The sequence below is a fragment of the Oncorhynchus masou genome, chromosome 31 (assembly GCF_036934945.1).
Source record: "Oncorhynchus masou masou isolate Uvic2021 chromosome 31, UVic_Omas_1.1, whole genome shotgun sequence".
In the NCBI taxonomy this organism is placed as follows: Eukaryota; Metazoa; Chordata; class Actinopteri; order Salmoniformes; family Salmonidae; genus Oncorhynchus; species Oncorhynchus masou.
In genome coordinates, this window is record NC_088242.1 from 91,502,170 (window position 1) to 91,514,920 (window position 12,751).

At 47.7% G+C, this 12,751-nt stretch overlaps 1 protein-coding gene across 1 annotated transcript in view; it reads left to right on the forward strand.

Moving 5' to 3' along the window:
- The window catches only part of LOC135525058 (lysine-specific demethylase 4B-like), an 82,075-nt gene that overhangs the window by 41,482 nt on the left and 27,842 nt on the right, over window positions 1-12,751 (forward strand). The window contains 3 exon segments of the mRNA XM_064952822.1: window positions 9,374-9,570; window positions 10,442-10,692; window positions 11,453-11,694. Of these exon segments, the coding sequence (XP_064808894.1) occupies window positions 9,374-9,570; window positions 10,442-10,692; window positions 11,453-11,694 (690 nt within the window).

Sequence of the window (12,751 nt, forward strand, 5' to 3'; positions counted from 1 at the left end):
ACACACCACACAGCCGCAGACCCAATTCTCTGCCTTTTCATCTATCAAAGTGAATTGCAGATGATTCACTCGCCGAGTAGTGATATTTGTTTGTGTACGCTTGTTTGTTTGGGTTAGAGCTGATGGGCTTTGATGAGGAGTTCTGAAGATGATGAAGGCTACGGCATTATTATTGTGTGTGTGTGTGTGCATTCCACGAGTGTGTGGGCGCTACAGGCAATTTTCCCCCATGCACAGCTCCCCCCGGGATTGCCTCGCAGAATAAATATCAGCCCATGCAGAGAAGCACGAGATTGAACGTTCTCGAGATTTCCCCTTTAGTTAACACTATCAACGTTTCCCTTTACTGTGGGACTTATGATCGAATCAACGCAATTAGCCACTTTCAATGCAACCTACCGAAACAAAATGAACTATGCAAGAGAGTTTGTTGTAGGCAGAACGCATCGGAGTAGGATTCTATTGCGTTGACAGGCACCACTCAGGCCTGTACTCTACACAGACCGGTGCGCCTTAATCAGAGCTTCGGTAGGCCAATTAAAACAATAAGGCCTGAGGTGGTATGATGCATGGCCAATATGCTAAGGGATGTTTTTACGCAAGGCAGAGTGCCTGGATACAGCCCTTAGCCGTGGTATATTGGCCAGATACCACAAACCCCCGAGGTGCCTTACTGCTATTATAAACTGGTTACCAATGTAATTAGAGCAGTAAAAAATAAATGTTTTTTCATACCCGTGGTATACGGTCTGATATACCACGGCTGTCAGCCAATAAGCATTCAGGGCTCAAACCACCCAGTTTATAATCACTAATAAACCATTGCTATATATGGATCTGTGCCATTCACTTTGAACTGGACTGTGTTTACAGCATGAGTGGTCGTGAGTAGATGCGCTTGTTTTGAGATCAAAGCGAGAGCTGCATGTAGCGACGTGTGTACATTTGTTCATATCCTTTGATAGTTAGTGAATTATTAGCCCAGTTATAGATCATTAATAGTCAACAATAGGGGAGGGATTGCTTCCTACAAGAGCACAAAATGTGTGCATTTCTAAGCATCTTTTAAAAGCCAGTCAGGTGAAGAGTTTTGTTTTGTCTTAAAGGAGCAGTGTTTTATTTTGCGACCGACTTGAATAAGCTAAATAGCCAATAGGCAGAGGGTAGCATACTTTGTCTGATTCTTTGTAGTAATGAGATTAATAATGCATTTTATTTTGGAAAATGGTTTCTTCCATCAAACAACATGTTCAGTCACCTCCTTGTCTGAAGGACAAGTGGATAAACAGGTTAATGTCAAGTCCTGCATGTTTTTCTCATGGAATGTTGGCCTACATTGAACACCACACATTGGCTGTTACTGTAGGCTGAATGATCGAACAGCTATTTCCATGTTAAAATGTTATGGGATTTTCTCCGTTGTTTTTCATGGTAGGCCTACATTATGATCAAATAGCCACCGTAGGCCTACATTATGATCAAATAGCCACCGTAGGCCTACATTATGATCAAATAGCCACCGTAGGCCTACATTATGATCAAATAGCCACCGAAGGCCTACATTTTGATCAAATAGCCACCGTAGGCCTACATTATGATCAAATAGCCACCGTAGGCCTACATTATGATCAAATAGCCACCGTAGGCCTACATTATGATCAAATAGCCACCGTAGGCCTACATTATGATCAAATAGCCACCGTAGGCCTACATTATGATCAAATAGCCACCGTAGGCCTACATTATGATCAAATAGCCACCGTAGGCCTACATTATGATCAAATAGCCACCGAAGGCCTACATTTTGATCAAATAGCCACCGTAGGCCTACATTATGATCAAATAGCCACCGAAGGCCTACATTTTGATCAAATAGCCACCGTAGGCCTACATTATGATCAAATAGCCACCGTAGGCCTACATTATGATCAAATAGCCACCGTAGGCCTACATTATGATCAAATAGCCACCGTAGGCCTACATTATGATCAAATAGCCACCGAAGGCCTACATTTTGATCAAATAGCCACCGTAGGCCTACATTATGATCAAATAGCCACCGTAGGCCTACATTATGATCAAATAGCCACCGTAGGCCTACATTATGATCAAATAGCCACCGTAGGCCTACATTATGATCAAATAGCCAAATTATGATCAAATAGCCACCGTAGGCCTACATTATGATCAAATAGCCACCGTAGGCCTACATTATGATCAAATAGCCACCGTAGGCCTACATTATGATCAAATAGCCACCGAAGGCCTACATTTTGATCAAATAGCCACCGTAGGCCTACATTATGATCAAATAGCCACCGAAGGCCTACATTTTGATCAAATAGCCACCGTAGGCCTACATTATGATCAAATAGCCACCGTAGGCCTACATTATGATCAAATAGCCACCGTAGGCCTACATTATGATCAAATAGCCACCGTAGGCCTACATTATATGATCAAATAGCCACCGTAGGCCTACATTATGATCAAATAGCCACCGTAGGCCTACATTTTGATCAAATAGCCACCGTAGGCCTACATTATGATCAAATAGCCACCGTAGGCCTACATTATTATCAAATAGCCACCGTAGGCCTACATTATGATCAAATAGCCACCGTAGGCCTACATTATGATCAAATAGCCACCGTAGGCCTACATTATGATCAAATAGACACCGTAGGCCTACATTATGATCAAATAGCCACCGTAGGCCTACATTATGATCAAATAGCCACCGTAGGCCTACATTATGATCAAATAGCCACCGTAGGCTAATTGACCACTGTTAGTTTTAACTTAAAGCGGGTACAGCCTCAGTGTTTACAGTAAATGCGCGTCCTAGCCAACCACTAAAGCCCCTTATTGCAGAAGCCTGTCCTAGCTAACCACTAAAGCCCTATATTGCAGATGCCTGTCCTAGCCAACCACTAAAGCCCCTTATTGCAGATGCCTGTCCTAGCCAACCACTAAAGCCCCTTATTGCAGATGCCTGTCTTAGCCAACCACTAAAGCCCCTTATTGCAGATGCCTGTCCTAGCCAACCACTAAAGCCCCTTATTGCAGATGCCTGTCCTAGCCAACCACTAAAGCCCCTTATTGCAGATGCCTGTCCTAGCCAACCACTAAAGCCCCTTATTGCAGATGCCTGTCCGAGCCAACCACTAAAGCCCCTTATTGCAGATGCCTGTCCGAGCCAACCACTAAAGCCCCTTATTGCAGATGCCTGTCCGAGCCAACCACTAAAGCCCCTTATTGCAGATGCCTGTCCGAGCCAACCACTAAAGCCCCTTATTGCAGATGCCTGTCCGAGCCAACCACTAAAGCCCCTTATTGCAGATGCCTGTCCAGCCAACCACTAAAGCCCCTTATTGCAGATGCCTGTCCGAGCCAACCACTAAAGCCCCTTATTGCAGATGCCTGTCCGAGCCAACCACTAAAGCCCCTTATTGCAGATGCCTGTCCGAGCCAACCACTAAAGCCCCTTATTGCAGATGCCTGTCCGAGCCAACCACTAAAGCCCCTTATTGCAGATGCCTGTCCGAGCCAACCACTAAAGCCCCTTATTGCAGATGCCTGTCCGAGCCAACCACTAAAGCCCCTTATTGCAGATGCCTGTCCGAGCCAACCACTAAAGCCCCTTATTGCAGATGCCTGTCCGAGCCAACCACTAAAGCCCCTTATTGCAGATGCCTGTCCGAGCCAACCACTAAAGCCCCTTATTGCAGATGCCTGTCCGAGCCAACCACTAAAGCCCCTTATTGCAGATGCCTGTCCGAGCCAACCACTAAAGCCCCCTATTGCAGATGCCTGTCCGAGCCAACCACTAAAGCCCCTTATTGCAGATGCCTGTCCGAGCCAACCACTAAAGCCCCTTATTGCAGATGCCTGTCCGAGCCAACCACTAAAGCCCCTTATTGCAGATGCCTGTCCGAGCCAACCATGAAAGCCCCTTATTGCAGATGCCTGTCCGAGCCAACCATTAAAGCCCCTTATTGCAGATGCCTGTCCTCACCGCTTTGTGTGCCTGTGTATCGCCCATGTTAGACATGCTCAGTAAACCTGCATCCTTTTCTTTTGGTGGCAGGTGTGAATGCAGATGACTGCTTCCTTATGCCATATGCATCGACATGTTATCATTCGTTAAGGGGCTGTCCTCAGTAGTTCCTCTATCCGCTCGGTTTAGCTCAATAACTCAAAATGAAGTTTTTCTACTGTTGTTGTTTCTCTGGGAGTGTCTTTGAGCCTCCAAATGGCAGAAACTGTTTCTACCCTAGCTGTAATTTGGGGTGGCACGTAGCCTAGTGGTTAGAGCGTTGGGCCTGTAACCGAAAGGTTTCCAGATCGAATCCCGAGCTGACAAGGTTCTGCCCCTGTTTCTAGGCCGTTGTTGTAAATAAGAATTTGTTCTTAACTGACTTGCCTAGTTAAATAAAAAGTGGAAATATATAAGAATAATGAACTGAATGGACACACTCCCATTGCTGCAGACAAGAGGACAGGCAGTACAGCACACTACAGCAGACCAGAGGACAGGCATTACAGCACACTACAGCAGACAAGGACAGGCATTACAGCACACTACAGCAGACCAGAGGACAGGCAGTACAGCACACTACAGCAGACCAGAGGACAGGCATTACAGCACACTACAGCAGACCAGAGGACAGGCAGTACAGCACACTACAGCAGACCAGAGGACAGGCAGTACAGCACACCACAGCAGACCAGAGGACAGGCATTACAGCAGACGAGGACAGGCAGTACAGCACACTACAGCAGACCAGAGGACAGGCAGTACAGCACACTACAGCAGACCAGAGGACAGGCAGTACAGCACACTACAGCAGACCAGAGGACAGGCAGTACAGCACACCACAGCAGACCAGAGGACAGGCATTACAGCACACTACAGCAGACGAGGACAGGCAGTACAGCACACTACAGCAGACCAGAGGACAGGCAGTACAGCACACTACAGCAGACCAGAGGACAGGCAGTACAGCACACTACAGCAGACCAGAGGACAGGCAGTACAGCAGACGAGGACAGGCATTACAGCACACTACTGCAGACGAGGACAGGCATTACAGCACACTACTGCAGACGAGGACAGGCAGTACAGCACACTACAGCAGACCAGAGGACAGGCAGTACAGCACACTACAGCAGACCAGAGGACAGGCAGTACAGCACACTACAGCAGACCAGAGGACAGGCAGTACAGCACACTACAGCAGACCAGAGGACAGGCATTACAGCACACTACAGCAGACCAGAGGACAGGCAGTACAGCACACTACAGCAGACCAGAGGACAGGCATTACAGCACACTACAGCAGACCAGAGGACAGGCATTACAGCACACTACAGCAGACCAGAGGACAGGCAGTACAGCACACTACAGCAGACAAGAGGACAGTCAGTACAGCACACTACAGCAGACCAGAGGACATGCAGTACAGCACACTACAGCAGACCAGAGGACAGGCATTACAGCACACTACAGCAGACCAGAGGACAGGCAGTACAGCACACTACAGCAGACAAGAGGACAGTCAGTACAGCACACTACAGCAGACCAGAGGACAGGCAGTACAGCACACTACAGCAGACCAGAGGACAGTCAGTACAGCACACTACAGCAGACCAGAGGACAGGCATTACAGCAGACGAGGACAGGCAGTACAGCACACTACAGCAGACTCATTAACGGTTGTAAACTGGATTTTCCCACAGTTTCTCTACTCTCTCACACGTCTAGAACATGGATGTCAAACTTACACCTCAGCCTAAAATGTCAGATCAGGAGGAAGTGGTACTCGTCCTTTACATATACATGCATACATACATGTAATACATTTTTCGTATGCTCTGCCAACTGAGCGCCACAGGACTTTCTAGTGAGCCTATTTTTCTCACATAGGTTGTACAATCACGTTGTGGTGTTTTAAAAGACGATTGCTTTATCACGCACAGCCATCAATGGGTAACGGAGAGTCTAGACCTATTTAGTGAAGGATGACGGTCGGAGCCTGTGAGGTCGCATGGCAGTATTTTTAGCGCTCCCCTAACGTAGAGTATTTTTCTAATAGGGGGTGACCTCGCCTAAGGTCTTTTTGTTTTCCTACAATCATTTCACTTCATTAGGATATGAAGTGAGTAGGCTATAGGGCTCATTGGTTAGAAGGCCTTGGGGGGGTGTCACGTGTTGGTTTTGGAGGCATTTTTTAAATGTATTTTTTATAAATTTCCATTTGATAATGAAGTCATCTAAGCATAGTACCCCACCTCCCACTCTCTCGGGAATGGCAAATTGATCAATTTCCCTTAATAGTTTTATGGGACAGAAATGGGCTTTACTTTCTTTTGGTTCCTACTTCCTCTGGTGCGCTGCTACTACCCCACACGCCCCCTCTTTCCAGACGACATTGCAAAGAGACACATTTATCTCCCGGTCGTTTGTGTTTTGCTGTCTCTCACCTCTTCCCTTGTTCCAGTTAATGGTTTTACGTATGTCCCCAATCAGACCCTGGTAGCCAGATGACTCCTTCATCTGCCCGGTTTCTTCCTCACTTAATTCCGTCCCTCAAGTGCTGCCTAAATGAGATGTAGTGTGTGGATATTGGTTTGCGGTGGGAGGGTCTTTCTCTTGTTGTTGATGTTCTTACTAAAGCCCCTCCCTCTGGTACTTCACCTCTCTGTTTCTCTCTTGTCTCGATCTGTCTCCTCCACTTGTTCTGCCGGGCTCCGTCTGGGGCGCCGCGTGCCTGAAGGATGGTCCCAGTAATTGAACATAAGGCCTCTCAGCACAGCTCAGGAAATACATCAGAAATGTAATACACACCAACCGGGGCACAGAAAGAAAATTAGTTTTTATTTTCATCTTCTCTTGCTCTCTTTCCATTTCCCCTATTTTTCTCTCTCTCTCTCCCCCCACTTTATCCTTTCTCTCCTCTTTCTCCTCTCCCTCCCCCAGTGTACGTGTATCTAGTCAAACTGCCCTCACCCCCGTGTACTGTGATATACTCACACTGCTCTCTCCCCTCCCCAGTGTACTGTGATATACTCACACTGCTCTCTCCCCTCCCCAGTGTACTGTGATATACTCACACTGCTCTCTCTCTCCCCCCAGTGTACTGTGATATACTCACACTGCTCTCTCTCTCCCCCCAGTGTACTGTGATATACTCACACTGCTCTCTCTCCCCCCAGTGTACTGTGATATACTCACACTGCTCTCTCTCTCCCCCCAGTGTACTGTGATATACTCACACTGCTCTCTCCCCTCCCCAGTGTACTATGATATACTCACACTGCTCTCTCCCCTCCCCAATGTACTATGATATACTCACATTGCTCTCTCCCCTCCCCAGTGTACTATGATATACTCACACTGCTCTCTCTCCCCAGTGTACTATGATATACTCACACTGCTCTCTCTCTCCCCCCAGTGTACTGTGATATACTCACACTGCTCTCTCTCTCCCCCCAGTGTACTGTGATATACTCACACTGCTCTCTCCCCTCCCCAGTGTACTATGATATACTCACACTGCTCTCTCTCTCCCCCCAGTGCCAATAGATATGGGAGTTTATCAAAATTGTGTTTGTTTTATAATTCTTTGTGGGTCTGTGTAATCTGAGGGAAATATGTGTCTCTAATATGGTCATACATTTGGCAGGAGGTTAGGAAGTGCAGCTCGGTTTCCACCTCATTTTTTGGGCACTGAGCACATAGCCTGTCTTCTCTTGAGGGCAAGGTCTGCCTTCGACTGCCTTTCTCAATAGCAAGGCTATGCTCACTGAGTCTGTACATAGTCAAAGCTTTCCTTCATTTTGGGTCAGTCACAGTGGTCAGGTATTCTGCCACTGTGTACTCTCTGTTTAGGGTCAGTCACAGTGGTCGGGTATTCTGCCACTGTGTACTCTCTGTTTAGGGTCAGTCATAGTGGTCAGGTATTCTGCCACTGTGTACTCTCTGTTTAGGGTCAGTCACAGTGGTCAGGTATTCTGCCACTGTGTACTCTCTGTTTAGGGTCAGTCATAGTGGTCAGGTATTCTGCCACTGTGTACTCTCTGTTTAGGGTCAGTCACAGTGGTCAGGTATTCTGCCACTGTGTACTCTCTGTTTAGGGTCAGTCACAGTGGTCAGGTATTCTGCCACTATGTACTCTCTGTTTAGGGTCAGTCACAGTGGTCAGGTATTCTGCCACTGTGTACTCTCTGTTTAGGGTCAGTCATAGTGGTCAGGTATTCTGCCACTATGTACTCTCTGTTTAGGGTCAGTCACAGTGGTCAGGTATTCTGCCACTGTGTACTCTCTGTTTAGGGTCAGTCACAGTGGTCAGGTATTCTGCCACTGTGTACTCTCTGTTTAGGGTCAGTCACAGTGGTCAGGTATTCTGCCACTGTGTACTCTCTGTTTAGGGTCAGTCACAGTGGTCAGGTATTCTGCCACTGTGTACTCTCTGTTTAGGGTCAGTCACAGTGGTCAGGTATTCTGCCACTATGTACTCTCTGTTTAGGGTCAGTCACAGTGGTCAGGTATTCTGCCACTATGTACTCTCTGTTTAGGGCCAGTCACAGTGGTCAGGTATTCTGCCACTATGTACTCTCTGTTTAGGGTCAGTCACAGTGGTCAGGTATTCTGCCACTATGTACTCTCTGTTTAGGGTCAGTCACAGTGGTCAGGTATTCTGCCACTATGTACTCTCTGTTTAGGGTCAGTCACAGTGGTCAGGTATTCTGCCACTATGTACTCTCTGTTTAGGGTCAGTCACAGTGGTCAGGTATTCTGCCACTATGTACTCTCTGTTTAGGGTCAGTCACAGTGGTCAGGTATTCTGCCACTATGTACTCTCTGTTTAGGGTCAGTCACAGTGGTCAGGTATTCTGCCACTATGTACTCTCTGTTTAGGGTCAGTCACAGTGGTCAGGTATTCTGCCACTATGTACTCTCTGTTTAGGGTCAGTCACAGTGGTCAGGTATTCTGCCACTATGTACTCTCTGTTTAGGGTCAGTCACAGTGGTCAGGTATTCTGCCACTGTGTACTCTCTGTTTAGGGTCAGTCACAGTGGTCAGGTATTCTGCCACTATGTACTCTCTGTTTAGGGTCAGTCACAGTGGTCAGGTATTCTGCCACTGTGTACTCTCTGTTTAGGGCCAAATATCATTCTAGTTTGCTCTGTTTTTTTGTAATTTTTTTTCTCTCCAATGTGTCAAGTAATGATCATTTTGTTTTCTCGTGATTTGGTTGGGTCTAATTGTGTTGCTGTGCTGGGGCTCTGTGGGGTGTGTTTGTGAACAGAGCCCCAGGACCTGATATATGTGTGTGTACTCACAATGCCCTCTCTCCTCTCGGTCAGTGTACATGTCGTAAGGACATGGTGAAGATCTCCATGGACGTGTTTGTCCGCTGCCTGCAGCCGGAGCGCTACGTCCAGTGGAAACAGGGCAAGGACGGCATGGTGCTGGACCACCAGCGACCCACCACCCTGACCAGCCCTGAGCTGGAGCACTGGAGGGCCAACCGGGTCACCTACCGCCAGAAACTGCTTCAGAGGTCAGGGGGAGAAAGGGACATGACAGTACAATCGCTTTATAATTGAATTTCATCGACCCGTCAAGGTCAAGATGAAATCATTGTCCAAGAGTATAATTGTATATGTCCTCCCCACACTACCTGATACATGTATACCTACATGTTTACCACATACACTACCAAGATATAAATATACACTGAGTATACAAAACATTAGGAACACCTGCTCTTTCTATGACAGACTGACCAGGTGAAATCTATGATCCCTTATTAATGTCACTTGTTAAATCCACTGCAATCAGTGTAGATGAAGGGGACGGGTTAAAGGATTTTTAAGCCTTGAGACAATTGAGACATGGATTGTGTGTGTGTGTATAATGTTGTTGTGTAACAGTGTCAGCCATGCTTCTGGTTGTGTTCCAATTGGTGTAGCTAGTCACACTGCCCCCTCTCTCTCCCCTCTCACTTGTTCCGCTCTCCCCTCTCAATCAATCAATCAATAAAATGTATTTATAAAACCCTTCTTACATCAGCTGACATCTCAAAGTGTTGTACAGACACCCAGCCTAAAACACCAAACAGCAAGCAATGTAGGTGTAGAAGCACGGTGGCTAGGAAAAACTCCCGAAAAAGGCCAAAACCTAGGAAGAAACCTAGAAACCTCCCCAGTGTCTCTCACTTTCAGGTCTCTCACTCTTTGGTCCTACATTTCTATCTATCCCATCTTTGTCTCATTCTTTGTCTCTTTTAAAAGCATGAATGTTTTACAGGGGAAACTTGAACAGTAATATACAGGTAAAAGAGCGAGGTACTGAGTTAAGTGTTAATTCAAGTGAAGTACTGTAAGTGTACTTCCCTCATGTCCCTGTTTGCCCCATCCCTCCATCCCCAGAGCTTTACAGAAGAAGGAGCAGCTGCGGAGGCTGAAACTGGAGGAGGTCAAGGTTCTGGCGGAGGAAGGCATCGAGATGGATGCCGCCGAGTACCAACGTCAGGTGGAGGAGCGAGAGGCCCAGCGGCGCCAGGAGAGGGAGGAGAGGATGGCCCGGGAGGCGTTTCAGACCCTGGAGGCCATGGAGAGAGAGGACCAGGAGAGGGAAGAACGGGAGAGGCAGGAAGCCGTCGCCGCCAAGGCCACAAGAGGTCGGTGTAGGGCTCAGTAGGGGCTTGGATTTGTTTTGCATTGTCCTCGCTAATGTTTGGTTTAGGAATGAGGCAGGAGGAGAGGCTGAAAACGTGAGCGTCAGGAGGTCGTTAGGGTGAAGGGCAGGAGGTCGTTAGGGTGAAGGGCAGGAGGTCGTTAGGGTGAAGGGCAGGAGGTCGTTAGAGTGAAGGGCAGGAGGTCGTTAGGGTGAAGGGCAGGAGGTCGTTAGGGTGAGGGGCAGGAGGTCGTTAGGGTGAGGGGCAGGAGGTCGTTAGGGTGAGGGGCAGGAGGTCGTTAGGGTGAGGGGCAGGAGGTCGTTAGGGTGAGGGGCAGGAGGTCGTTAGGGTGAGGGGCAGGAGGTCGTTGGGGTGAGGGCAGGAGGTCGTTAGGGTGAGGGGCAGGAGGTCGTGGGGTAGGGGTGAGGGGCAGGAGGTCGTTAGGGTGAGGGGCAGGAGGTCGTTAGGGTGAGGGGCAGGAGGTCGTTAGGGTGAGGGGCAGGAGGTCAGACTGGGGGTTGGCTGCGTCGTTGGATGAAATTCAATTTCAATTTCGGTTAATTAAGGAGTTTTATTGATATCCCAGTTCCAGTCTTCCAAAGTGAGTTAGACGTGAGCTACATGATATCGCAAGGTACCAGATCACATGGCTATCAGAACCAACAAGTTGTACAGAGATATTATGACACCGATTATTATAATTATTTTTGTACCTTTTTGAATTGGGAGGTTCCACATTTCCCTTTTTATTTCTCTCACCCAGTACACGACCCCCAGGCAGACCCACAGCACTTGACGGCGAATGGAGAGAAGAAAAAGAAGAAGAAGAAGAAGAAGAAGAAGCAACAACAACCTGCCCTGCCGCTGGCCCCTATAAATTCCTTCCAAGCAGCGTTTGAGAAGTTTGCTACATTCAACATGCCCCAGACACCAAAGGAGCCCCAAGGCAGCAATGACACGGAAATACCAGCAGAGGGCAGGCTTGATGTGAAAGGCATGCAGCAGGTGAGCAGTGCTGGAACAAGGTGTAGGATGAAGTTGCCTCTAGACCAGGGCTCCCCAACCCTGTTCCTGGAGAGCTACCATCCTGTAGGGTTTCACTCCAACCCTGTTCCTGGAGAGCTACCATCCTGTAGGTTCTCTCTCCAACCCTGTTCCTGGAGAGCTACCCTCCTGTAGGTTCTCTCTCCAACCCTGTTCCTGGAGAGCTACCATCCTGTAGGTTCTCTCTCCAACCCTGTTCCTGGAGAGCTACCATCCTGTAGGTTCTCTCTCCAACCCTGTTCCTGGAGAGCTACCCTCCTGTAGGTTCTCTCTCCAACCCTGTTCCTGGAGAGCTACCCTCCTGTAGGTTCTCTCTCCAGCCCTGTTCCTGGAGAGCTACCCTCCTGTAGGTTCTCTCTCCAACCCTAATCTAGCACACCCATGATTCTAATAATTAGCTGGTTGATGAGCTGAACCTGGTTTATGAAACATCATCACCCAGATAGGCCAGTCTTGTGAGAAACTCGTCATCATGCAGCGGTCAGACAAGTGAAGATTATGGTCAGTAAAGAAAACTTTAAGCTCGTCTCTCAATTCAAAAAACTTTTCAATTCTTTGCCCCTTGATAACCAGCACACTTCTGTATGTTGTAAAAGTGTTACATGGTCACTGCTCATATCATTGCATAGTGCAGAAAATACACGAGTTCAGCTAGAGCCTCTTGGTGGATGCTGCAGAGTGTCGTCGGGAGCAACTGCTTGCAGGCGCGTTACCACTCCACTATGTCTCCCTCTCATGGCTTTCGCACCATCAGTACAGATACTAACATGAGCAGCAGCTACGTTTGGCTACATACGGACCATTAGTGTAATTCCCTCGAGAAAGTAACAGTTAACGTGATTGTATGGTAATTATTTGACGAGGCTACCTGTATTTGACATTACGTTGTTATTTCGCTTAACACTAGATTGTTTAATTTTATTTTTGGCAGTGAAATGAGGCTACTCAGGCGAGAGAGAAAAAAATTTATGCATACCCCAGTTTGGGAATACCTGGTGTAGAGGAAGCTGCCCCTAGA